Genomic DNA, 26,684 nt, shown 5'->3' with positions numbered 1-26,684 from the left:
ATTTGAACAGCAGCGCAGCTGCTAGGATTGAAACAAGCAACTGATGCACAGAGTAAGAGTTTAAGGCCAGAAGGGACCACCAGAGCATCTGACCTGTCTATCGCAGGCCGCCACCACCACCACTCATCACGTGCCCACTAAACCCAACCACTGGAATAAGACCACAATATTACAGCCCACAGGAGACTAGACAGACCTATGGGCCACAGGCAGAGAATAAATACATAAATAAAATAATAAATAATAATAATAATAATAAATCCCTTTGCATTTGAAATTCACCAGGCATCAGCCACACACATGCGTAAGAAATATAGTTTTTATTTTAGTTAAAAAAAATAATCGTATCACTGAATGGAAGTAGTTTTTGAAAAAAAAGCAACTTTTAAATTCATCTCTATAAACATTTGCTAAAGAAAAGCAGTATAAGAATGGAAGAAACTAATATCTTTGAGCAGATAACCATATGAAAAATAATAAAGCCTCTACATCCACCAATGGGTTTCTTCTTAAAATCTTTTACCAAAATACCGGGTTAGTCAAAAAGCAATCACGCAATTAAGTTTTCATGATGAATATGACAATCTGAATTTTGCATACCAGTGGCGTGGATTTTTTTAAACATTTTTTGCAGTAAACATCAACACTTAAATGTCAAGTCTTCCGTTTTCACACTTCACTTCCTCATCTGAATGACTACGTTAAGGGTTAGTTAGGGCTTTCCATGCTTACAGGCAGGCATAAAACAATTCTATTGGTTTTCATTACAAACACCACTTAGTGCAATGGAGGTTTCTGTGTATTCCAGTTGACCTCGTCATAAATGCAGTTAGAGACATTAGTTACGTGTATGGTTTTGTTAGAAAACCTGAAAGGACCGAACACCGGTGATTAGAGTTTGTCCCTTTATTTTAAAAATCACAGTGCATGCAAAAGACATATAAAAGCACTTTTCAGAGAGCTGCTTTTCCAGCCTGAATGTTTATTGGTAGTTAAAGGGCCGTAGCTGTATTCAGCAAGTTCCCCCAGCAGGCCCGTGGCTTTGCCCTCATTTTTTGCAGGTGACCAAAATATTTAGGCCTGATGCTGACACATCCCCTACGTTCATTCTCCCACCATGGCTCTTTCTGCACAGGGAACAGTGTCTACAAACCAAGTGAGGTGACATACACAGGATTATTCCAGCAGTAGCTGCATCTTCCAGAACTAGGCTGTGGTTTTTCCCCGCAACACCTCGGTACTAAGTGTTTATCAAGAGGGAATGCAGAGAAGCGGACCCTTGCAGCATTGGATCTCAAGTCAGCAATATGCCAAGCAACTCCTGGAGGTGCTAAGAGTCCTGAACTCCCACTGCCATCAAAGGCAGCTCAGGGAACTGTCCAGATTGTAAAATTGAGCCCTTAGTGTGTATAACCATTTAGGACCAGTCTCTGGTGCTTAGCATCTCACAGAGAGGCAGGCCAGCCCTGCTCAAAATCCTCCTTCTCATCCCACCCCCTGGTGAAGGGAAGTGGCCTTGTCCTCATTGTATGGGCACAAAAAGTATCAAGCAATTCATCCAAGGCCACACAGTGAAACAGTGCCAGAGGCAGGATTAGAACTCAGCATCCCCAGCTCCTCACCCCACGTTCAGTTGACTGACCATGCTGCGGACTTTCCCACAGACGATTCTTGAAACGGTTTCAGCTACAGGCCTTTAAAGGGACTGATTTAAAGCATTAAGTGTAGAATGTTTCCAGAAGACTACGCGCACTCACGGCCGCCTGAGGCACTTCTGCACAAGCAGGAACTGCCAATCCAGAGTCCGGTACGTTCAGTGCCGGGGGCATAGCCACAGTGCTTATCCTACGGTTTGGTTTACAAAATGGTTCACAGCTAGAGAACACACACAAGTTCAGAGCACATGGAAAGTTTTGTTTTTTTTTTTTAAAAAAGCATCGTTACACCTGCAGACGCACATCATCACAGAACAGCTAACAGACCAATGGGAATCCAAGTCTTCACTTGCCATATTTACAGTGCAAGGAAGCAGGATGATAAACAAAACTGCCAGCAGCCCGTCCCTGAAGGTGGCCCAACAACTCTGGATTCACAGACAAAAAAAAATGTTCTTTAGAAATTGGTCCCTTCAACCATCACCTACACAAAGCATCCTGGATCTTTCCCAGACAGCGGTTCGCTCGGCACCTCCTTGGCACTCTGTACCGTGGAAGTCCTGTCCAGGGCTGCCGTCCGCCCCCCGATCATTGCTTGAAGGCGGACTGCAGTTCCTTAAAGGCGGCTTTCCTCTGCTTCATCTCCTCCGCCTGCTTTTTCTTCTCCTCCTGCTCAGCTTTGATCTCCTCTTCGAAGCGGCTGGCCTCATTAATAGCTTGGACCTGGAAGTTCAAGTGCATTTGGCAAGGGAGTCAGAAGATCCCACCTCGCAAGGCCCTGGGCAGCAGGATTTCTCACAAACAGCGTGAGCCAGAGCCCGGCGGAGTCTAAGGGAACCTTTCCACTGACTTCAGTGGGTCGGGAATCGGGCCCTAACAGTGAGGTTTCCAGCCAGCCCTTTGGGCACTGCTCATCTACAGAGCACAATCCAGCCCTGTCGTGTGAACCAGCAGGACATGCTGGGCCGCGGCACCTTTGCTGTCCCGGCTGCGATTCAGCAGCCTCGCAAGGAAGAGCGGATGCCACAGGCTGCAGCTTTGCAGGCTGCAAGCCGAGCTCTACCCTTGGGGGCACGCAGCTGCCATTGACTCACATAGGCAATGCACGGCAATGAGTGTGTGTGGGGGGGGGGGTCTGGCTCCAGAGTGGCCTTCTGTAAACCGTCGTGTGACGCACCCTAGTTATATAGGACATCTGAACACTGGGCACTATGGTCAGAACCATCTACCAGTCCCGGCACACACGTTCCCTGCCCACCCTGTACCTTGTGATAAAGGAACATGCCCTCATGTTCTTCCTCCCCTCCCCGACATCATGTATTCCTCCATCCTCCTCCTAGCTGCACTAAAATGACTTCAAATTGTATTTTGTTTCCCCCCTTACTTTGGCCTCAAAGAAGCTTTTGGCTCCTTTCACGCCCTCCGTGGAGACGTCGATCTCCGAGAGCCGCGCTAAGGCGTGAAGCCCGCTGTCTTCCTGCAACTCGCCCGCCGCAGCTTTGCGGAAAATCAGGAGAAACTGTCAGAGGAAAGAGGCACAACATTGTAGTAAGTGGAACTAGGCCGAAGGACCTAAGAGAATAATCCTGCGAAGTAAGACTTGCTGCCCCATGTTGTTTATTACTGACCACAACCAGGGCCCCACTGCACTAGGCGCTGTGCAGACACATAGGACAGTCTCTGCCCTGAAGAATGTACACAATCTCCGCCACCGAAGAGAAGGAAAAGCTGAAGTGACTTTCCCAAAGTGTCACAAGCCAGCAGTGGCAGAGCTGGGAGAGGCCAAGTCTCCTCAGTCTTGGTCCAGTGTCTTGCCCACTGGACCTGGCTTGATACAAAATGTTCAGGGTCAGTTGTATCAAGCACAAGAGTGTGAGTTAGGAGATTGCCACATTAGTATCTTATTTAGCTCCTGTAAGACCAAGCACCATGAATATTCATCTTGCGAACGATACTGAGCCGTATCACGTCTGCTGCACATCTGCTCATTAGTATTTTAAAGGCAAGTGCCGAGATAACTGCATAGAGCAAGCCAGCATGAATGCCAGCCGTGCAGCCATGTCCCTCACAGAGAATGAAGGCACTGGCAACTGCCCGGACAGTGCGTAAAACAGGAAGATGTAATCCCCTTAGCAGCCAGGCAAAGCAATGCACTCTAGTCTCACTTCTCTTTTTGGAAGGGGCTCTCATCTGATCTGCAGAGGCTTCATTAAGATGCCCCAAGAGTGGAGTGCTTTGGCATGGATGCTGTTTATAGAGGCAAGCAGCCTGTCTCCCACAGGAAGCATGTTTAGGGTGATGCTATCCGAGGGAGCGCCAGGGTCTCTGTGCAGTCAGCGTAAATCCCTGGAAATCTCCTGCAAGGAAGGAAGACTTTTAAATGCAAGGGGCTGCATGTCCGCATGAGTGTCCTACCCTGGGGCTGAGACTCCATTGCTGGAGAGACCTAGAGAGCTGCAGGAATGCAGGAACCGAAACACAACTGCCCCGTTAGACTTATCCCTTATTCAGATAGCCCAGCAGGAGTGCACAGCGCTTCACAGGCAGAAGAATATATTAACGCCTGCCAGGAGCTTACAATCTAACAGACATAGCAATCCTCCCCTGGGTGGGGAGTCCAGGGGGAAGACATTCTGGGAAGACAAGGCCTAATGGTTTCTTACATTATCCTAGACAAGCTCCAGAGCAGAGATTGGCGCCAGCCGGAGCGTTGAGAGGGAGCCTGAAATGAGGACAACGAGGATGTGTGATGCAAAGAGGGAAGGAGGATTTTGTAGGTGAGATAGGCAGCACAGGCAAAGGCATAAGTGGAGGGGGGAAAAAAAGACACAGAAGCATCAAGGCAATAGCAGAATAAGGGATGTAAATATCGGTTAAAAAATTAACCAGTTAAACGGTTAAAATTATATCTATCACAGCGCAGCGTTGTGGCCTCTAGGTTGACGTTGCCAGCTGTAACACTGCCTGAATACAGCTTCTCTGGCATTTCAGGACAAGCTTCTCCCCAGGACACAGCTTCTATAGACATTTATATGGGGCACGTGTTGAATTCTCCTGCCTTCGACTGGGAGGCCATTCCCTTAGGGCTGTGGCAGGAGAAACAGGCTGGGGGACCTGAAAACTGAATGTGCACAGCACAGATATTCAGTGATGGAAGGCTCAGAGGCACATGCAGCGTGATTAGCTATACACTGTAACCGAGGGTACAGAGATCACTGTGGAGCCAGTGAAGGAGCAGTTGTCCTGCCCTGGCAAAGAAGAGAAACATCTAAAAATCTCAGTATCCCCCGAGAGGATCGGGTGCTTCCATGGATCGGGCACACAAACCAGAATGGGCGTACTACCCTGGAGCCCTCGCCCGGATACTGCTTACTAGAGAAGGCCTTACCTCCCGGAAGCTAAGTTTGCCGTCAAAATCTTCATCTACTTCTTTGATCATATTCTTCAGCCCAAGGTGCGTTTGTGATGCTCCTAGTTTTTCCATCATTAGCTTCAATTCCATCAGGTCAATGAAGCCATCTTTCCCCGCGTCATACCTAAGAGACAGAAACAATAACTACAGAGACCAGCTTCCCTTCAGAAGTAGCTATTTCAGATCCTGTGAATTTGCCTCTGTCTTATTAGCACTCTTCTAGAAGGCCTTGTCCTATCGCCCCCCCTCAGTGCTGCGTTTGCAAGCCCACCTGTACCGTCTCTCTACACTGTGGATTCATCAAATACCATGGAGTCAGTGGAACTCAGGGACTTCAGTATCAAATGATCAGGCCTCTCCCAGTAAAGCTAAATGTTAGCTTAGCTAAAGTCTCAGCTGTCCTCCTCTGTGGGCAGCAGCCACTAGAGGGAGACACGATCACACATGATGGTGAAATTTACCTTCCTTTCCCCACAGGACCATGCAGCAAACCATCAGGAGGGGCATATATAACATACTAAGAATGAAATCCACCTCTGTACAGGAGACCAGCAGAAGTGATGCACAGGGTTAGTACAGCCCCTCGATGCTTCACGACAGCCCCTGGAAACGTAACTCCGCAGAGCTTCATTCCAGCTTGCAGAGAGTGAATCGAAGAGCTTTGCCTAGAGCCCCTGGCCTGGGATTGAACTACACACCCAGTAAATGCAATCCCTTTCCTGCTTGGGACCCTGAAGCTCTAACTTTCAATGCTCGCTCCAGCAACACAACACACACACTGTAAAAGCAGCTACAGTCACTGGCATTCAGATCCAGCTTAGGAAGCTGATCTACTGCCCAATGGTACAATTTCCTCACTGCACAAAAGCACAACAGGAAGTTCACAGTCCAGAATAAAATAGGTGCTTAAAATCATGGATCTGCCTTTGTCTCTTAATGGCCCCTCCCCATGCACTATGCAGCCTGTTGTCATAGAGTGCAAACAAGAGTTAAGGTACAGCTCAGCCTTTCAATTCTACTTAGTGGGTGAGTCTGTTTGCTTTCCAGCCTCCGATCCAGGGAATAGCTGCAGCTTATCACAACGTCCACAAACAACGCCAGGCTAAGGACAAAGACCAGACTCTGCGTGGGTGTGGAAAGAGCATGGGGCCATGCCAACCTGAACGGGGCAAGGCAGGAAGCAAGAGCAGGAAGCATTTTGACACCGCGCTACTGATGGTACAGAGTGCAATGGCCTGCAAACAGACAAGGACAAAGCGAACAGAGGAGGAAATTGCAGGGTTGGTTGTGGCGGGTTTTTTTGCATCATTAAAATATTTCTTCTACTTATTGTTCCAAAAATTGTACCGGGGGCATAAACAAAACCAGAACTTACTACAGCAGTCACTCCAAGACAAGACAAGGGGCAGCCCCAGAAAGTGAGCAGAAATTCGGGTAATGTGCGGTCACTTCCTTCAGCAGAGATCCCAAGGCCAGAAGGGACCACTGTGCTCATCCAGTCTGACCTCCCATATAACAGGCCAGGGACCGGCCCCACAATCATTCCTAGAGCAGAGCTTTTAGAAGAACACCCGATCGTAATTTTAAAATGATCAGTGATGGAGAATCCACCATGAGCATTGGTTAATTATCCTCCCTGGCAAAAACGTATGCCTCATTTCCGGTCTGAATTTGTCTAGCTTCAACGTCCAGCCACGGGATTATCCGTGAACCCTTTCTCTGCTTGATTTAAGAGCCCGTTATTAAACATTTGTTCTCCATGCAGAAATTTATAGCCTGTGATCAAGTCACCTTTTTAACCTTCTTGTTGTTAAACTGAACAGATTTAGCTAAATAGATGGAATGGCAGCACTTTGGCAGTCTCAGAACACTCTATCAAGCAATAGCTCTTAAACGGCTTGGAGGAAAGAGAGGGAGAGAAACTTGGCACAAGCCTCCAGGCCTGGCAGCTGAGCTGTGAATGTCAGACATGCAGAGCCCAGCTGTAAGAGGTAGTCTTACAGATCTCCAGCTGGTGGCTTCAGCCTGTTATAGACACATCTTTACGGAGCTTGGCTGCTGCACTCCAAGTTGAGTAGGAATTTTGTTTCCCACTCTGAAGAGGGGGAGATGGCGCATTCAGGTATGGAATTAGCTACCGGGACGGGAGGAAAAGCGATTAAGAGTCTGCACATTCTAGGAAAGCCTCTCCACCCCCTCAGCATGCAGATGATCTGCCTGGTGAGCTGTATAAAACCTTCCTGTTAAAGAAATGAATAGTGGAAACCATATACCTCCCTAGAGGCTTATGATATTGTGAGGTTTTAGATGAAGATCTGGTTCCTCTAAAGTCTCCCAGGTCAATGAATCAGCATGTTTTTAAAAATAGTAGCCAGAACGTAGATAGCCAGGATGTGGCTGGAAGCACCTAGTATTGAAACTCATCACGGAGCATGTACCAATGGACCTCAAAACACCCTCTGTCTCCTCTCTTAGGGTATTGGCTACACTTACAGTTTTGCAGCGCTGGTAGTTACAGCTGTGTTCGTACAGCTGTGTAGGGCCAGCGCTGCAGTGTGGCCACACTGACAGCTACCAGCGCTGCAGTGTAGCCACATTTGCAGCACTTGCAGCGCTGTTGGGAGTGGTGCATTGTGGGCAGCTATCCCAGCATTCAAGTGGCTGCAACGTGCTTTTCAAAAGAGGGAGATGGGGTGGAATGTGACAGGGAGCGTGGAGGAGACAGACAGAATGGATTTTTGGAGTTGACACTGTTCTCAGCTCCCTGCCTTGCAAGTTCTAAGGACTGTGCCTACCTTCAATCATTTTAAAAGTTCTAACTCCCTTCCCCCACTCCTCTCTCATTCACTAAATGCAAATTATGTACTTCTAAATACCCGTCAGACCAGATCAGCAACTGCTCAACACGGACTTCCCCCTCCCCCCCTGCCGTGTGAGCGTGCTGTTTCTCTCTTCAAGCTAACAGCTGTGAACATTCCAAAGTAATTCCCCTGCCTGCCTCCGCTCGCTCAGCAAACAGGAGCTGTGTTTGTTTTTTAAATAAGCAGTTTGGCTGAACTCCGAGCTCTCCCTTTCTTCCGGTTTGTTGTGGACAGGAATTCTGGGATACCTCCTTATACCCCAGAGGTCAATAAAAGCGCTGGTGGGCGTCCACACTTGCTGACCAGCGCTGGATCACCAGCGCTGGAATCCCTACACCCGAGGCTCGACCGGGTGTACAGCCAGCGCTGCAACCAGGGAGTTGCAGCGCTGGCCGTGCTTTGCAAGTGTGGCCACATCCTAAGTTGCAGCGCTGTAACCCCCTCACCAGCGCTGCAACTCTCTAGTATAGCCAAGCCCTGAGTTTCATCTCTGGCTAGGCACTCTCTGTAACTAAGGAGTGCATAAAGAGACATGAAGATTTATCATCCTCAGATGCAGCCCCCCCATTCATGCTGCAAGAGAGCTGTAGCTGCAATTATTGGCCGAAGTGTTGCTTATGATCCACTGGGTCCTGGCCCAGGGGTTCCCCATAAGGATGTCCAGGGTTCCCCATAAGGACGCCAATATCCCACTATAATCATAGGCAAGGTTCACCGTGAACATGCCCCATAAATCCCATCACAGAACACGTTTGTGCTGAACGTTTATAGCAAGCATTAAGAAGAGACAGGCCATGCTTTGGTGGCTTACTATGGCTTTGGGTGTGTTTCAAAGCCACCGGAGGCATGTGTGACACCACTAAAGGCACCCGAGAGTGTCTTTTAATAGCATCTAGTTTTACTTTTGACTTAAATGAGATTGGTTTGCAATGGTATTTGAGCCCTCCAGGACACATCCGAGTGCTCCATTTGCTCACCGCTCTCAAGGCTTAGAATGCACTTGCATTAACAGCCCCACTAAAAGGCTCCCTGCAGGGGGGAGTGGATGCTTTCCAAATGATACTTTGTGTTTTTTCTGAAAGGAATACTCCAGATGCTTTTCTCCCCAGTGAAGCGTGCACCACTTAAACTAAAGAATTTGTTGCAGTACAAGAGGAGCTTTTCCAGGTAAACCTTGCCACCACTACCAAGCATGGAAATTGGTTTGAGGCCTATGCCTTGATAATCCTCCTTCAACCTAAGGCCATGGCTACACTCACACTTTGCAGCGCTGCAACTTTCGCACTCAGGGGTGTGAAAAAACACCCCACTGAGCACTGCAAGATACAGCGCTGTAAAGCGTCAGTGTAATCAGGGCGGCAGCGCTGGGAGCCCGTAAAGGATGTGGTTTACATGCAGTGCTGGGAGACCTCTCTCCCAGCGCTGCCGCTCTGACTACACTCACACTTCAAAGCACTGCAGCGGCAGCGCTTTGAAATTCCAAATGTAGCCATACCCTAAGCCAACCGACTTTTGAAATGGTATCACAGCAGTACACGTGCTTGGAGTTGAGTGGATTTAACTTGCTTCATCATTATCTGAAGACATCCTACAACTCTGCGTTAAGTCCTACAGGGTAAAATGTGCTATACGAGGTTCTGTGCTTGCATTACTTGGCATATATGACATTCCTAATAAAGTGATCACTCTAAGCCCATTCAATAATACTAAATTAGAAAACATAGTACTCGAGGCAGATTAAATATAGGACTGGTGGGTGCATCAAGACAGCATCCATACTAACGTAGCTACGCACATCTGTTAAGGAAGGAGGAAAACACTTCAGTTGTTGAATCATCATAAACTCTGAAGAGAAGTTTAAAATCTAAATAAGACATTTGAATCTCCCAAACCTTTAATGTTTGGGACCGAAGACAAACCTGGATGGAGCACAAAGACTACAATCGAGGCAGACAACTGGTGATATGTAACTATTAAATAAACGCACTAAGCAACAGGACTGAACCCAGAGACTGTCGTCTCCGCCAATATAATGCGGTGGAATAAATAACCTAAGCATTCTTATTTATCATTTGTCTTTCTGCCATGATGTCCAGACACTGGAATGTTGTGCTAAGATGAAGGATTCCTGCTAATATATATGTCTATGTTGACACAAGAGACGTGTATGTTAAGGCATAGATTTCAGAGTAGGAGCCGTGTTAGTCTGTATCTGCAAAAAGAACAGGAGTACTTGTGGCACCTTAGAGACTAACAAATTGATTTGAGCATAAGCTTTCGTGGGCTACAGCCCACGTCATCGGATGCATGCAGTGGAATATATATATATGGAATATATATAAATATATATCTTTCTATTGTATTTTCCAATACATGCATCCGATGAAGTGGGCTGTAGCCCACGAAAGCTTTTGCTCAAATCAATTTGTTAGTCTCTAAGGTGCCACAAGTACTCCTGTTCTTTTTTCTTAAGGCATAGAGTAATTCTGCATCGGTTTTCAAAACAGGAGAGATGGACAAAGGATCGGTGTTTTAACAATGACTTCATTTCTATTGAGCAATGAGAACTGGTGAATCAGCTTACTTGACAGACACTGGCACTGAGAGTGACTATTACGCTACTACACCATGTACCTGTTCCATTAAGACTGGTTTAAAACAAGGTGGCTGTACTTTAACAAATCAGAATAGTTTGGCCATAAACTAGAAGGTTCTTCTGATTAGGGTGAAGTCTTCATACCGACTCTTATCTGTGAATCACTGTCGGGCAGCCAACAACTGCAGAAGTCACAGATGGAAACGACCCTTTAGAACACGAGAGCCTGCTCCCTGAAAATGCTAGATTAATCTGGCAGGCTGTCTAGGAAAGCAGATTCAAGTTATAGCCATATTCAAAAATTGCTTTCACAAGGTACATCTAGTGAATTTGTTTGAAGACCTTGATGTTTTTTGTCCCTAGAATACATGTGCTGAAGTTACCTGACTTCCCTAAAGAATCATAGAAGATTAAGGTTGGAAGTAGGGTGCCCAGATAGCAAATGTGAAAAATCAGGACAAGGGTTGGGGGGTAATAGGAGCCTATATAAGAAAAAGATCCAAAAATCAGGACTGTCCCTGTAAAATCGGGACATCTGGTCACCCTAATTGGAAGAGACCTCAGGAGGTATCTAAGTCCAACCCCCTGCTCAAAGCAGGACCAACACCAACTAAATCATCCCAGCCAGGGCTTTGTCAAGCCTGACCTTAAAAACCTCTAAGGATGGAGATTCCACCACTTCCCCAGGTAACCCATTCCAGTGCTTTACCACCCTCCTAGTGAAATAGTATTTCCTAATATTCAACCTAGACCTCCCCCACTGCAATTTGAGACCACTGCTCCTTGTTTTGTCATCTGCCACCACTGAGAACAAATGAGCTCCATCCTCTACGGAACCCCTTTTCAGGTAGTTGAAGGCTGCTATCAAATCCCCTCTCACTCCTCTCTTCTGCAGACTAAACAAGCCCAGTTCCCTCAGCCTCTCCTCATAAGTCATTAACACATCCCAGGCATAATTTCACTAAACACCTGGTGTCTGAGAGTAGGTCCCAGCAACATCGGGCAGGAATTTCTACATCTGCTTTAGCTAGATTGTCCAGAAGGACAATTTATAGGTTTGATCTGGATGATCGCTGCACCTAGCACAGGTCTCCCAGCACTACTTGATAGTTCCCCATCAGCGGTTCTCTTAGTTTCTTGGCATTTTTCATCTTCAAAGCCCTTTGCAGACATCCTCCCAACGCCCTTCTGGGACAGGCAGATATTCTTACAGGTTTATAGATGGGGAGAAGCCCATGGTAGGAAAGCTGAGTTCAGAACTCAGGAATTCCTGGCTCACCATTAGAGTTGGTGATCTGGAGCCGGTAGCCCCAATTTCAGAAGTACTGAACTCCAGCTGAATGGCAGCCCCTAGCAGCCCCACTTGCTTCAAGATGGTACAAGGTGTTAGGTTTGTAGAACCAGCAGGTCAACATCTGGTCTACAAAAATGAAGCCAGAAGAGTGGTGGATTTACAGTTTGTGGGGCCTTGGGACCCAGCCAAGAAAAACAACATTGTCTCTTATCTCCCCCCTCGCCCCCCATTTTTCTTTTTTTTTTCCTTGGTCCTCCTCCTGTATTATAAGTAATGGGAAGTAAATGAAAATAAAGTGAGGTACGTTGATTGGGGAAGAGGGTTGCGGTGTAGGAGGCAGGCTCTGGGAGGAGGTTTGGGTGTGGGGTGCAGGCTGGGGCAGGGAGCGGGGTGCAGGAAGGAGTGCGGGCTCTAAGAGGAAGTTTAGGTGTGGGGTGCGGGCTCTGGGCTGGGGCAGGGGTGTGGGAGGGGAGCAGAGGGGCAGCGCTTACCTCAGGCAGCACAGTTCCCAAAGCAACTGACATACACAGCCTCTTGTCAGCAACTCCTAGGCGGGGGGAACTCGGGGGTCTCCGCACGCCACCCCCCACAGCTCCCACTGGCTGCAGTTCCTGGCCAATGGGAGCTGCACAGTCGGTGCTCAGGGCGGGGGCAGCAAGCAGAAACACCTGCCCCTCCAAGGGGCCGTAGGGACATGCCAGCTGCGTCCGGAGCAAAGCAGCACGGGTAGAGGGAGGCAGTGCGGGCAGGAAGCTGTCTTAGCCCTGCTTCGCTGCTGCTGGCACGTCTCAGCATGCCCCTGGGGGGGAGGAGGGCAGCAGGTCTCCGTGCATTGCCTGGGGCGGGGGCAGCCTTTGCAGCTGACTCCTCCCCCCCACCAGGGGTGCACAGAGATGTGCCAGCAGCCAGTCACTTCCGGGAGCGGCATGGGGCCACTGACCATGGCATGCAGGCAGCCTGCCTGCCTGAGCCCTGCTGCGCCGCCAGCTGGACTCGGGGGCAGGTTGTCAGATATTTGTCCTGCATTTTGGGAGGCCCCTCTGGTTGGGGGCCCCAGGCCACTGCACGGTTTATTTCATGGTAAATCCGCTCCTGAGCCGGAAAACATATCAGGTGCTGGAGGTGGGGAAAGAGTTTAATCTTCCACTTTGCCAGGGTTGGAAACAAGCTTTGCACAACACTGAAAAGATGGAGCTCACTGCTTCCCGGGGATCACAACGCTCTCTGTTAGCCACAGTGCATCAGGAAGCGTCCCTTAAATCTCTGCATGGTCCCTCAGACGAGCAGAGCCTTTCTGGCACTGGCCCAGGGATTAACAGAGCAAAGGCCTTGGATCAGGGTAATTTCCGGTCCTGAAAGCGAGATCTGAAAATGCCCCAGGCAATTCTCATAATTGTGCTTAGGAGTTTGGGAATGGAAAGTCTCAGCTGTGCCTTGTCTGGTCCTGTGTGAACAGAGACCTGCTTTTGAGTTCTGGCTGCCAGCGGGGGGCAGTTTGCGATTCCAGACGCCCACGCTGCTAGCCAAAGCGGAGAGCTACCTTGCAGCACAAACAAAGGCTTAGTCATTTTACACCTTTATCGGGAGTTACTGGCAGCGCACCAACATTCCACACTGCCTCCCATTAAGTATCTTGCCTGCAGAACATTCATCCAGCCCCAGAGGACAATGCTCCCCGCACTGAGCAGAAGAGAGGAGCGCATGAGGCTGCCCCGACAGCCGTGTCTCTGTTCTATTCATTGTGGACAACTTAGCATAACTCACAACTTCTCCTTGTGTGTGGAACACACTCTCCGCCGCACGGGAAGGCCTGAAGATCCCAGTGGCAAGTCTCTAGCCTCTCTGGCTGTCCTGGAGTGAAATCAGACCCATGAACCACAGACCTGGGGACAGGTCATAGAATCACAGAATATCAGGGTTGGAAGGGACCTCAGGAGGTCATCTAGTCCAACCCCCTGCTCAAAGCAGGACCAATCCCTAGATAGATTTTTGCCCCAGATCCCTAAGTGGCCCCCCCAAGGATTGAACTCACAATCCCGGGTTTAGCAGGCCAATGCTCAAGCCACTGAGCTATCCCACACCCCCAAGGAACCCACTAGTTGTGCTGGCTTCAGAGGTGGCAGCAGAGGGTCCGGCTTCTTCTCTGCAGGGCGCTGAACAGAACCATTTAATTCTCCTGTTTAGAATTCCCTGACGCAGCCCCTAGAGAATTAGTGATCCACGTGGCTGGGATCCTCGAGCTGCCGCAGTGACTCGTGCATTGGAGAGGCTGGACACAGCGAAGAGATTCCCAGACAGACGTGTATCCCTTGGCTTCGCTCCTCCAAGAATGCCTAAAAGGGCCAGGCCAAGCCAGCCTTGCAGGGAGGGGTCAGCCTCACCCTCCCCTCCCTGCCACAGTAGGTCCGGGGAGGATCAGCTGGAGGGCAGTGCCTTGGGGCCACCTCAGCTGCTGACTCAGATCCTAGTGCTAAGCACCCAGCAGGGAAATTGGGCTCTTAAGATGTGGACCAGTCAGCGCCCCCACTGCCTTCAGAGCTCAGTGGCAGAGGGACTTCTCAGCGCTGTCCAGCTGCAGGAATCCGGCACTTTGCCAAGGTCTGCAAAGCACAGGTAATCCGGAAAACATGCCCGTGCCCACCTGATCATTTCCTTTCTTCCACCAGGAAAGACCAAAGATTGGTCCCACCTTGTTCGTTAAGCAAGCAAGACTCTCTTCCCTCTGAGGGAGCGGGGAGAAGTTGTGTTTAGGCTCTGCAACAAGCAGTCGCTGGGGTGCCTAATAGCTTTGAAGCTGTCACGCTAGGGGAGCAGAGGCTTTTCAGAGCAGAGCCTATAACTGAGCCAGCCTGTGACTCAAGGCTGCAATTTGCTTTGGTAGCAGCAATGGTTCTCTCAGGCAGGGTGACCAGAAGCCCTGCTTTTATAGGGACGGTCCCGATTTTGGGGTGTTTTTCTTATATAGGCTCCTATTACCCCTCACCCCTGTCCCGATTTTTCACACTTGCTGTCTGATCACCCTAGTTCTCGGCCCTCTCACGCCACATGCTCTGTGGACCTTCCTACTATAGTAGAAGAAAGGAAGTTCTCATGGAAGCCTGGATACATTTGGCTGAACATGTAGTCAATGACAATGCCAGCCTGGGAGAAAAAACAGCTTCTCTCTAGACTGGATTCTCACCAAACAGCAACAAATGCAACTCCAGTGCAGCACCTGCCTTGAAGATCCCACCCTGAATTAGGTACATGTCCCTATTTTCCCTTCCTTAAGTTATTCTAGGGACCAATTTTAACTTCAGTGTGTTAGCCTGGGCTATAGAGCAAATCTCCCCTCTTGCTAGCATGACTCACTCTTTGCAAGCCAGGGCTGGTAGCCGATCTCTAGCTGAAAATCCTGCCATCCTGTATGTAACTCAGTTCTTCCTCTTCCCCAAGTCAGCGGGGTCAATTCAATGCAGCACTTCAACAGAGCCTCTGTCTGGATAACATTAAATACACCCTGTGGATGAATTATTGCAGTGTTGCAAATTGCCACTGTTTCCTAACTTGGAAAGGGGGATTACCTCTCCTGGAGACAGGCTTTAATTGTGCTCCTAATCTCTAGCTAAGTGGTAAATGACCCCATTATTAGCAACCTCAAAAGCAGCATCATTAGCACATTTCTGTGTCAGAAAGGTCAATCAACGGCTCCTTCAAATTCTTTGCTAGCGAGCTCTTCCTGCTTGCTGTTACTTAAGTCTTCCCCAGTTCTTTGTCTCATTAAACAGGACTGTCCCAGGAACCCTTCATAATTTAAAACAGCCATGTTAACCAGTTTGGCGCCAACAGATCTAATAGGGATTTGGCCAGGCAAAGAGGACAAGGATGAACTGTGTTAAAACCAGGCTCCTAGTTAGAGAGAGCATGTCCTTGCCCTGGTTTAACCCCATCCACACTGGGTTATCTTTGCTGGCACCAACCAACCAGGATTTTTTAGAAGTCGGGACGTAAAGCCGAGGTAGATGGAATCTGGCAGGTTGCAAGATTCTAGAACCTTGGAAGTAACGGGGCTGTAATCAGAGGTGCCAGATAGGAGGGGATAGAGAGTTTCTCTCTCTGAGAAAGAAGTATCCCCCAATCTGCCAACTCCTTTCAGGAAGAGAGCATGGAGCAGAACTCAGCAACAACTAACAGCATTTTGTCTGACATTATATATTATACTGTAGGCAAACAAGTACTGATTAGATCTCTACCACAGCTGCTTCAGGGAAGAGAGATGACTAAGTATGTGACTGACCTATACTATAGAAGCAGATGACTGTATTTCCTGTGTCTTTCTAAGCCTCTTGTTCTATTGTCTCCTTATAAAAATACTTAATTGCTGTAGCAGAGAGAAACACACACACACACCCAAGAGACTGCAGAAAGCAGCGAGCTCATTTCACATTAAGTTTAAAGGTATTTGAAACTTACTGAACTAAACGTAAGTATGTTGACAGTAACGTGGCCTTTTGAGCAGCAGCTAATAAATGCAGAACCAAAAATACACCCCACAACTCAGAAGCAAGCCAATGGGGGTAGAAGAGGAACAGCCTGTAAGCACATAACGGAGGAGAAAAGCAGAACTAGAAAAAAATACCAGCACCGAAGGAAGAGAAGTAAAACCTCTAAAGCAGGAACAAACTAACACAGCTTTGGAGGTGGACTGACTTTAACCTTTACATATGTGGTTCTGGTGATGAGGGAGGAGAAATAATTTAAGGTTAACCCTTTTGTTCTTTAAACAGTTACGGGAGAAGAAGAACTTAACAGAGGGATATTCATGGGCAGAGCATTACTTCTGCAACCTTTTCATTTTACAAAGTGTTTTAATTGTTACTTTCCCTGCCTTAAACTGACTTAGGAAGGAGGTGGGGGGGCGAAGTCAGGGTCCCCTAGGTTCTGTTACGCACACACACGCTCACTCCTGGGCCTTGCAGGCTCTGCCACAGACCAGCACAGCTACACTACAAGCGATTAAAATCTCATGCGGTTCTGAGCAAGTAGCAGTTTCCTGAATTCAATGCAACATCTAAGCGACTGCCTGAGGGCCTGATCCAAGGAAGTCAACGAGACACTTTCCATGGACTTTGACAAGCTCTGAATCACATCTCGGGTTAATACCCTGAAAGGGAAGCAGGAGGAGGGAGAGAGAATGAGAAATAGTCCATTCAGTAGGTTTTAAAAATGAAGAACAAGGGAGATCACAAAGCAGCTAATTACAAAATGCATGGGTAATGCTAGGAGATCTCAGGACCCAGACCGGTAACCTGTACTCACATGAACTGTCCCAATGATTATGAAAAGTGAGCTCTGGAAACCTTAGTACAAATACACATTTAGAAACGGAATGCCTCGTGCTATGATTAATCACTTCCCTAGCACTGCGATGGCCTCGGGCACTGGTGCACCTCGCTTCCTCCTGTTCTCTAACTGTGGCATATAACAATTCAGTCTCCCCTGGGCTCTGGTGCTTTGGTTTAGTTTTGGTTATTGGGTTTAGTGTGAGGGTGCTGGGTGGTGTCAGTGGCCTGTAATAGACCAGAGGTCAGACTAGATGAGCTGATTGTCCCTTTTGGTCTTGAACTCTACCACTCTTTGATTCCACTAGGATCCATGGGGCGAGTATACACCTCAGGCCTCAATGGAGAAAAACTTCCTGCAGACCCTCATCATTGATCTACCAAATGTCTGTTAACAGAATCGGAACGGAGGCAGTCTTGTCACTGAAAAAGGCATCTGTGGCAAAAAAGAAGCAGCACATTCATCCATGTCAATGATAAAATCTTTGGCAAACAAGTCAGATGCAGAGAAATTAACACAAGAATTTGACAGGCATTGCCACTGCTCTAGTTTTCATCAATATATAGACAATACAGGAAAATCCAGAAAGTAACCTGAACTTGTATTCTGGCTACCTGGATTTGCCAGTGGTTTGGGGATTTGGAATTCTCTAGATTTTGCTAGTTCTCCAAGTTACACCAGCTGCACTGGCTTGATACACAAGAATGCAATTTGCTTTGCTTTACTCTGCAATCTTGCCTTACAGCTCCCACACAGATTCTCATTCCTCATGCTGCAGCAAAATGCTCAGAAGTGTGTTCAACTAAGTAACGTAAGAACAAATGAGTCGAGTGTGTAGAAACTGCTCACTCTGTAGTTCTGTAATCAGAAGTAAGCGTTACAGCTGGGCCAGAATATGGCCAGACACAGCTTTTGCCAATAATGCAGCATTTCCTCATTTTAGGCTGCAACATAAAATGCCTATCCCTGCACAGTGGGTTGTACTCCAATTTTAAAAGAACACACAGAGGTCAGAACTGGTCCAAAATTAAGATCACAGTAGCCAGGAAAAATGTAAATTTCAGCGGAAACAGATTAATCCCAAACAAACATTCCAAAACAATGCAGCAGAACTAGGACAGTGCAAAGTAGCTGGAAGTGAATTTGAGTAGGAACTTAACTGTAAACAAAAGCAGAACTAGTCCATTTTTAATGTCCAAGGAGAAAAACAAAACAAAAAAAAAAGCCCATCGTAGTGAAAAGTTACTTATTCAAACAAAATGTTTCCAGTAACATTTCAGATTTTGCAACAGATGAGGAAACGGGTTTTTTCCCCCAATAGCATCTCCCTTAGTTCCATCACTGTATTTATTTTAAATCAGTGTCAGAGTTTAAAGCCAGAAGGGACCATTAGATCATCTTGTCTGACCTTCTGTATGTCACAGGCCGTTAAAATTCACCTACTTATTCCTGTGTGGAGCCCAATTAAGAGCTTATGGACCAATGGCCTGAACAGCCTTATGTTTTTTTAGTGCCGCCTCTCTAGTTAATACACACAAACTCTCTAAATATTTGTTCCTAGACTGATTTAGCTAAACCCTGTTTAAATAAATGGCTAACAACATATGTCATGTCTCAGCTGGATGCTAATTTAAAATAGTTGAGCAGGAAAGGTCAGGATTTAAAGAGTAATGACAGGCCCTTATATTGATGGCAGTAACATACACAGAGCAGTATCCTTTCCACCTATTTCATCCCTGTTCCTACACCTATTGAAGCCAATAGCAAAACTCCCAGCAGTGGTGCAAAATTAGGCCCTTGAAGCATTACACAATTGACCAGGCACATTATGGGATTTTTCCACGTTGCTTCGAAGCATTTGGTGCTGGCCAATGCCAGAGGCAGGATGCCAGACTGTATGGCCCATTAATGTGATCTGTATTCCTGGAATTTTAACTCGTTACACTGAGACGGTAATAAGAATGAGGAGTCCTTGTGGCACCTTAGAGACTAACATATTTAATTGAGCATAAGCGGATGCAGATGCATCCGATGAAGTGGGTTTTAGCCCATGAAAGCTCATGCTCAGATAAATTTGTTAGTCTCTAAGGTGCCACAAGGACTCCTAGTTCTTTTTGCTGATACAGACTAACACAGCTACCACCCTGAAACCTGAGAAGGTACTGTTTGAACAGCAAGTTACATATAAACCGATTTTTACAGAGGAGATCCAGCCTATTTTACTTTTTCATGTTGCAGCTTGTAACTTAACCCATTGCCTGCAGAATTCTTATGTTTCCAGAAGAACAAAAGTTACTCTTCAGTTTCCATGAGAAATTTCTACAACTCTAAGGTTTATTCTCTGATAGTCACCGTTAGTGACTAGTGACAACTTATTTGAAGCACGCTAGTGCAGTAATTGTCAGAGTGCGAGCCTCAGGAGGGACTGAACGGAGACCAACCGAAAAGAGGAATACAGCAGAAATTAACAGAGCAGGAAGTGTTGCTCTGATGTGTGAAATTTATTGCCACGTCAGATTTTTCTATAAGTTGCCGCCTATATTCTAATGCCACTAAAATGAGCAATGTCTGCAAAGCATAACGCCACAGGCATGGCTGGGTTTGTTGGGAAGAGAGAAAAGGATTTTCTTGTTAAATCCCAAAGAGAGCAAGTCATCTCCAAATCTGGAAGTGGAACTTACACACACATGCACACCACAAAAAAAAACGAACAAGATTTCCTAAGCTTTAACTATTACAAAAGCAGCACTGGGTATTATCTCAGCATGCAGCAGAAATGCTAATCACCCTCACACCACTAGCCCTTCTCGTGCAGGGTCAACTTCTTCTGTAGATGTCTGAAGGCTTCACACCTTTGCCAGACTCACTTAAGAGGAGAGGGGAGTTTGTGCAGATCTCTTTACCCTCTTCTATCCACAGGCATGTTGCACACCCTGCTTTACAGCCTCTCTAATGCAGCTAGGTCCGGCATCTTTTAGGGGAGGAATGGGGGAAGTCCTCATGCTCCTAATGCAACCATTCCTTCTCCCCCCAGCGTCACATGGCTGTGATCTCAAAGCCTGCCAGAAGCCAGCAGAACAATCCCCCACCCCACCTGTGCATAGGTCAGTGATGCCCCAAGGGGCAGATTAATGTCCCAGGGAAATTCTCCCCCAAGACAGAGTTTGTTCTCCCTCCGGGGCAGGCAATGAGGATGGGAAAGTGGCTGGATTTGCTCCCCAGGAGGGAAAGGAAGGGGGCTGGATTCCCCCAACCAGAGTTTGATCCACCAGGAAAACAGGTGTCTCTCCCCAGAGGAAGGAGGGTGGGGGAGGAAGATCTCCATCATCTCCACCCGGTATTCGGTGTTTGCAAGTGGCTCCATCCATGCCCTATCGTGTGTGGTTGGGGGGATCCCCTTCCCCCCGGGCATGGAAGGTGCCCGCTCCCTCGGGCTTTAGAGGGGTCACTTTCCCAGTCCCCAGCACCGGCTGCGGGGGGGGGGGGGGCGAGCTGCTCAATTCCTCAGTCCTTCTCTTCCCTGGAACTCACTGCACCACCGCACATGGCCCCCAGGCCCCCCATGTGTTCCCCGCCCCAGGCGCTCCCTGCCCGCCCCATGCCCACAGGTCACCCCCTAGCCCCCCAGCCGCCCCCTGTCCCAGGAACCCACTTCCCGCCCCCCCGGCCCCGGCCACTCCCTGCCCCCCGGACGTCCCATATGCCCCCGCCCCAGGTGCTCCCTGCCCGCCCTGTGCCCCCGGCCCCCGCCAGTCCCTGCCCACCCTCTGCCCCGGGAACCCCCTGCCCACCGGCCACCCTCTGCCCGCCCCGCGCCCCAGCCCCGGGCACTCACTGCCCCCTGGCCCCCAGCCTGCCCCGCGCCCCCCGGCCCGGGCACTCACTGCCGGAAGAGACGCTCCATGTCGCGGATCTGCCGGCGGGAGAACTCGCGGAACTCGGTGTAGGGGTTAAAGACCTTGCGGCCGCCGCCCGGCGAGAGCTCCCCGCCGCCCTGATTGAGCTCCGTGCGCCGCTGCAGCTTGGCGCTCAGCTCGCCATCCGCGCCGCCGCCCAGGGGCTCCGGGCAGTCGGGCTCGGGCTCCGCCGCCTCCCCGTTCTGCCCCTCGAGCCCGCCGCCCTCCTCCTCGATCTGCAGCCGGCGGCTCAGCTTGCTGGCCAGCTCGTCCGTGGCCATGGTCCCGGCCAGCCGGATGCGCGGCGCCTGGCGCGGCAGAGACTCTGCAGCGGCGGCGGCGACCGGCCCAGCTGATTAGCCGGCCCCGCCCACCCAGCGCCGCTGACTGACAGCGGGGCCGGCTGCGGCGGCACCGACCCACACCACACACCGGGGGCGGCACAGGACAGACAGGCGGGGCAGGTCGGTGAACGGTGCAGGACAGACAGGAGGGGCAGGCTGGACAGGGCTGGGGCTCCGGCAATGGACAGACAGACGGGGCAGGTCGGTGCACGGGGCAGGACAGACAGGAGGGGCAGGCTGGACAGGGCTGGGGCTCCGGCAATGGACAGACAGACAGGGCAGGTCGGTGCACAGAGCAGGACAGACAGGAGGGGCAGGCTGGACAGGGGTTGGGGCACAGGACAGACAGAGGGGGCAGGCTGGTGCACAGAGCAGAACAGACAGGAGAGGAAGGCTGGACAGGGGCTGGGGCACAGGACAGACAGAGGGGGCAGGCTGGTGCACAGAGCAGGACAGACAGGAGGGGCAGTCTGGACAGGGGTTGGGGCACAGGACAGACAGAGGGGGCAGGCTGGTGCACAGAGCAGAACAGACAGGAGAGGAAGGCTGGACAGGGGCTGGGGCACAGGACAGACAGAGGGGGCAGGCTGGTGCACAGTGCAGGACAGACAGGAGGGGCAGGCTGGACAGGGGTTGGGGCACAGGACAGACAGAGGGGGCAGGGTGGTGCACAGAGCAGGACAGACAGGAGAGGAAGGCTGGACAGGGGTTGGGACACAGGACAGACAGAGGGGGCAGGCTGGTGCACAGTGCAGGACAGACAGGAGAGGAAGGCTGGACAGGGGCTGGGGCACAGGACAGACAGAGGGGGCAGGTCGGTGCACGGTGCAGGACAGACAGGAGGGGCAGGCTGGACAGGGGCTGGGGCACAAGACAGACAGGTGAGGTTGGTGCACGGTGCAGGACAGACAGGAGGGGCAGGCTGGACAGAACAGGGGCTGGGGCCCAGGACACAGCAACAGGCAGGTCTGGCTGGACAGGACAAGGGACAGAGATATGCGTCAGGTTGGTGCACAGTGCAGGACAGACTTACAGATGGGACAGAGGGTCAAGCACAGGTCAGATGGACAGGAGGGTCAGGCTGGACAGGACATGGCTGGAGCACAGAACAGACAAGCGAGGTTGGTGCACAGTGCAGGACGGACAGGAGGGTCAGGCTGGACAGGACATGGCTGGAGCACAGAACAAACAAGCGAGGTTGGTGCACAGTGCAGGACGGACAGGAGGGTCAGGCTGGACAGGACATGGCTGGAGCACAGAACAGACAGGTGAGGTTGGTGCACAGTGCAGGACGAACAGGAGGGTCAGGCTGGACAGGATACAGGCTGTGGCACAGGACAGACAGACGCATCAGGCTGCTGCCCAATCCAGGACAGACAGGCTCAGGCTCGTGACCAGCACAGGGGCTGCAGCAGGACACACACAAACAGGGGAGGCTAATAGACTGTCTCTCTTCCTGATGTTCCCCTAGTCCAAGCGCCACCTTTTAAAGAGAGGGAGTTTCCTTTTGGAGCAAACGTTAGCAACCAACGCAATTCTCTCATCCCCTCCTATGCCCTGCACCCCCAGCTGAATCATTTCCTGGGGGAAGCAGTCACTGGTGTGCTAGTCCTCTACACTCCCACGCGCTAGTCCAGGAGTTCTTAAACTGTCTCATAAAGTGGCCCACCGCTTAAAGAGATACTGGCCAACACACCCCTTCCCTCCCATTGGTACTGGTGTGGGTCTGATGGATGGCTGCTGTTTGGGAACCATGGGTCACGTGATTAGCTAGTACCAAAAGCCTGGACTCCCAGTTATATTTTTATCTCTGCTACAAACTTCCTGTGGGATCTTGGGCAAGTCACTTAAGGCCAGATTTTTAAAGGTTATTTAGGTTCCTAACTTCCATTGATTACCTTTGTGAATCTGAGCCCTGGCCCTTAAAGTATCTGTGCCTGGCCTTTGCTTGTTAAACAGGGAGAGTGGGAGAGAGAGAGAGAGAGTCTCTCTCTCTCCCCCTTAATTTGTGTTTTGAGATCCTTGAATGGAAGACACCACACATTTGCAAGCTAATTATGCCCTTGCAGTGTTTTATGACCATATTGTGTGTAATAATGATATATCCGCCCTGGGAGATTATGAGGCTGCTGTAGGCAGGGAGGGACAATGGATTAGCTGGTGTGTGTAGAGATGTCAAACTAGAATCTGCCAGCATTTGAAAGAGATTAATAGGTTGGGTTTTTTTAATACTGAGCATTGCTATGATAGCTGAACATCTTACAATAATTACAGACAAGGTAACATCACAGAATGCTACAAAAAGACAAGCATGCTTGGTAGGTAGACCTTAGAAGGAATTGTACAAGACAGTAGCTTTTGTAAGAGCTAAGCATTATTATTGCTGCATTTTAGTATTCAGATCACAAATCAATTTACTTTGCATATTAAATGTTCATTAATCAACACCATTAAAGGAAACTTCTATTGGGGATGTCCATTTCACTGTCACTGAAATGAATTAGACGAGGACAGATATTTTATTTTAAAAAATACAACCGCTAATTGGGGCTCTCCCTCCCCTAGGGTGATGAGCTGAACTTTCTTCTCTCCTGTCAAGCTTCTCCTTCTGCTGGAATCCCCTGCAGCCAAGTTATAATCCTGTGTTTGTGACACTGGTCTGTTGCCGTGAAAGTGATTGTGATGGGCCAAACTTGGCACCAGCATAGCACGGTTACCCAGGAAGAGCTGGCTCACATATGAAAAAGCAGCCAAGCCTCCGCTGCCTTCCCCAAGAGTCTTTTTTAATTATTGTCAAGAAATAAATATGTGCATATATTTATATGCACAGAAGCACCACTATTTGTGAGCTAAGTGAATGCCAGCATTAACTGACAAGTTAGAAAATTGCTGGTAGAAACACTGTATTTATATCCTTATATTAAATTAATATTAAACACAAAACAGAAAACTATCCCCATGTGAAGGAAAGATAGGAAAAACAGTAAGAGGCCAATATAGCTCCATCAGGAACTTTGTAATGACCAGCAAATCAAAAAAGAACCCTACAAAAAGTGCACACTTGGACAAATTGCTAAAAGAAGAGTGCAAGCATCTAGGGACAAAATTAGAAAGACTAAGGCACAACATGAATTATACCTAGCAAGCGAGAGAGAAGGCAATAAGAGGTTATTTACATACTTTAGTAACAAGAGAAAGACAAAGTGTAGGTCCTCTACTTAGCAGGGAAGGAGAGCTAATAATGGATGACATTAGGAAGGCTGAGTTGTTTAATGCTTATTTTGCTTCAGTCTCCACTAAAAAGGTTATTTATGACCAGATGCTTAATACAATATTAACAAAAGGGGGAAAGAATGCAAGTCAAAAAAGAGAAAGAATGAGTTGAAGAATATTTAGATAAGTCAGATATATTCAATTCAGCAGAGTCTGATGAAATTCATTGTAGGGTACTTAGGAATTATCTGAAGCAATCTCGGAACCATTAGCGATTATTTCTGAGACCTCACGGAAGATGGGTGAGGTCCCAGAGGACTGGAGAAGGGCAAACAAAGGTCCCATCTTTAAAAAGGGGAATAAAGGGAATGTGGCAAATTGTAGACTAGTCAGCCTGGCTTTAACACCTGGAAAAATACTGGAACAAATTATTAAACAATCCGTTTGTGTGCATCTCAAGAATAGGGTTATATCGAATAGCCAGCACGGATTTGTCAAGAACAAATCATGCCAAACCAGCCTAATTTCCTTCTTTGATAACGTTCCTGGTCTAGTGGACAAGGGGTGAAGCTGTAGATGTGATATTTCTTAATTTTAGTAAGGCTTTTGATACAGTCCACATTATAGTCTCGTAAGCAAACTAGGGAAATGTGATCTACAGGAACTTACTATAAGGTGGGTACAACACTGGTTGAAAGTCCGTACTCAAAGAGCTGTTATCAATGGTTCGCTGTCAAATTGGGAGGAAAGCATCAAATATGGTCCTGCAGGAGTCTGGCACTAGTCAACATTTTCATGAATGACTTAGATAATGGACAAAGAGTCCTGCGGCACCTTATAGACTAACATGTATTGGAGCATGAGCTTTCATGGGTGAATAGTGCTTCTGATGAAGTGGCTATTCACCCATGAAAGCTCATGCTCCAATATGTCTGTTAGTCTATAAGGTGCCACAGGACTATTTGTTGCTTTTTACAGATCCAGACTAACACGGCTACCCCTCTGATACTGTCCACTCCCTTATCTAAGTATGTTATAAAATTTGCAGATGACACCGAGGTGGAAGGGGAGACTAGCACTTTGGAGGACAGGATTAGAATTCAAAATGACCTTGAGAAATTGGAGAATTGGTCTGACATCTTCAAGAGGCACCCACAATTTAATTGCTGATGCAAAGCAGACTATTTGAGCAGCTGCAATCAGGTAGCTAGAGCTCAGTGCCTGCAAAACCAGGCAGGGCTACAGAGCAGCTGAATACGTAACCCTTAATGATTGCTTTGCGTGTTCAATAAGATAAAGATTCTTCTTTTGTTTCCTTTAAATTATTCCTCTTTGGTTCAGATTTTAAGTTTTCTGGCAATAGAAATAGTTTTGATAAAGGTGATTTATGCTTGTCACCAGCTATTTTGAGAATATCAAGCCTTAGGATGGTAGTTGGCTGACTTGAAACAGATATTTTTGAATGCCAGTCTCTTGTCAAAACCTCCTGGTTTCAACACGAGGCCTGACTGAATGAGTGGGAGAGAACTGAGAGCAGCAGTTAAAAGCGTGGTTGTTTTGTGTCCTTTTCAATGGCCTGGCAGTAAGAAAAAACCAAAGACAAAAACCCCATCAGGCTATAGGGCGTGAAAAGGATATTTAATTAAAGTACCAGTTCACAGTACTAGAGATGCAATTACTAAAGAACATTTATAATGGAATTAGTGGAGCAACTTTTCAGAAGCTGTTCTATGAAGTACACAGCAGTGGTGAAGAAATAAGCAGAGCATACAAATATGTCTAAGCTATAAAGGAGATACTTGTTCCATAGATTCCAAAGCCAGAGGGACCATTGTTGTCATCTAGTCTGACCTCCTGTATAACACATTCCAGAGAACTTCCCCAAAATAATTCCTAGAGCAGATCTTTTAGCCCTCGTCCAGACTACCCCGCCGTATCGGCGGGTTAAAATCGATTGCTCGGGGATCAATATATTGCGTCTAATCTAGACGCGATATATCGATCCCCGAGCACGCTTATATCGATTCCGGAACTCCATCAACCCGAACGGAGTTCCGGAATCGACACGGAGAGCCGCGGACTTCGATCCCG

At 48.5% G+C, this 26,684-nt stretch overlaps 1 protein-coding gene across 2 annotated transcripts; it reads right to left on the bottom strand.

Moving 5' to 3' along the window:
- Positions 1-301: 301 nt before the first annotated feature.
- EFHD2 (EF-hand domain family member D2) lies at positions 302-21,359 on the bottom strand. Of its 2 annotated transcripts, none has more exons than XM_050931570.1 (4): positions 21,025-21,359; positions 5,044-5,191; positions 3,040-3,174; positions 302-2,378 (listed from the first exon to the last, which is right to left on the bottom strand). In XM_050931570.1, exons 1-4 carry the CDS (start codon positions 21,315-21,317, stop codon positions 2,244-2,246), a joined length of 711 nt encoding a protein of 236 aa, XP_050787527.1. In that variant the 5' UTR covers positions 21,318-21,359; the 3' UTR covers positions 302-2,243. The 2 variants fall into 2 exon arrangements, with proteins under 2 accessions (XP_050787527.1, XP_050787528.1); XM_050931571.1 differs by lacking the exon at positions 21,025-21,359 and adding an exon at positions 12,310-12,415.
- Positions 21,360-26,684: the final 5,325 nt, after the last annotated feature.

Source organism: Gopherus flavomarginatus, chromosome 21 (assembly GCF_025201925.1).
Source record: "Gopherus flavomarginatus isolate rGopFla2 chromosome 21, rGopFla2.mat.asm, whole genome shotgun sequence".
NCBI classification, from domain to species: Eukaryota; Metazoa; Chordata; order Testudines; family Testudinidae; genus Gopherus; species Gopherus flavomarginatus.
The sequence above is the reverse complement of the archived record's forward strand: the minus strand, read 5'-3'. Positions and strand labels throughout refer to the sequence as shown.

Bases quoted from the DNA above. Each gene is read 5' to 3' on its own strand.
- EFHD2 (XM_050931570.1), bottom strand. From the start codon at position 21,317: ATGGCCACGGACGAGCTGGCCAGCAAGCTGAGCCGCCGGCTGCAGATC. The intron at 3,175-5,043 runs GTAAGGCCTTCT...TTCCTCTGACAG, and splicing joins GCAAACTTAGCTTCCGGGAG to TTTCTCCTGATTTTCCGCAA. The intron at 2,379-3,039 runs GTAAGGGGGGAA...TTGAACTTCCAG, and splicing joins AAAGCTTCTTTGAGGCCAAA to GTCCAAGCTATTAATGAGGC.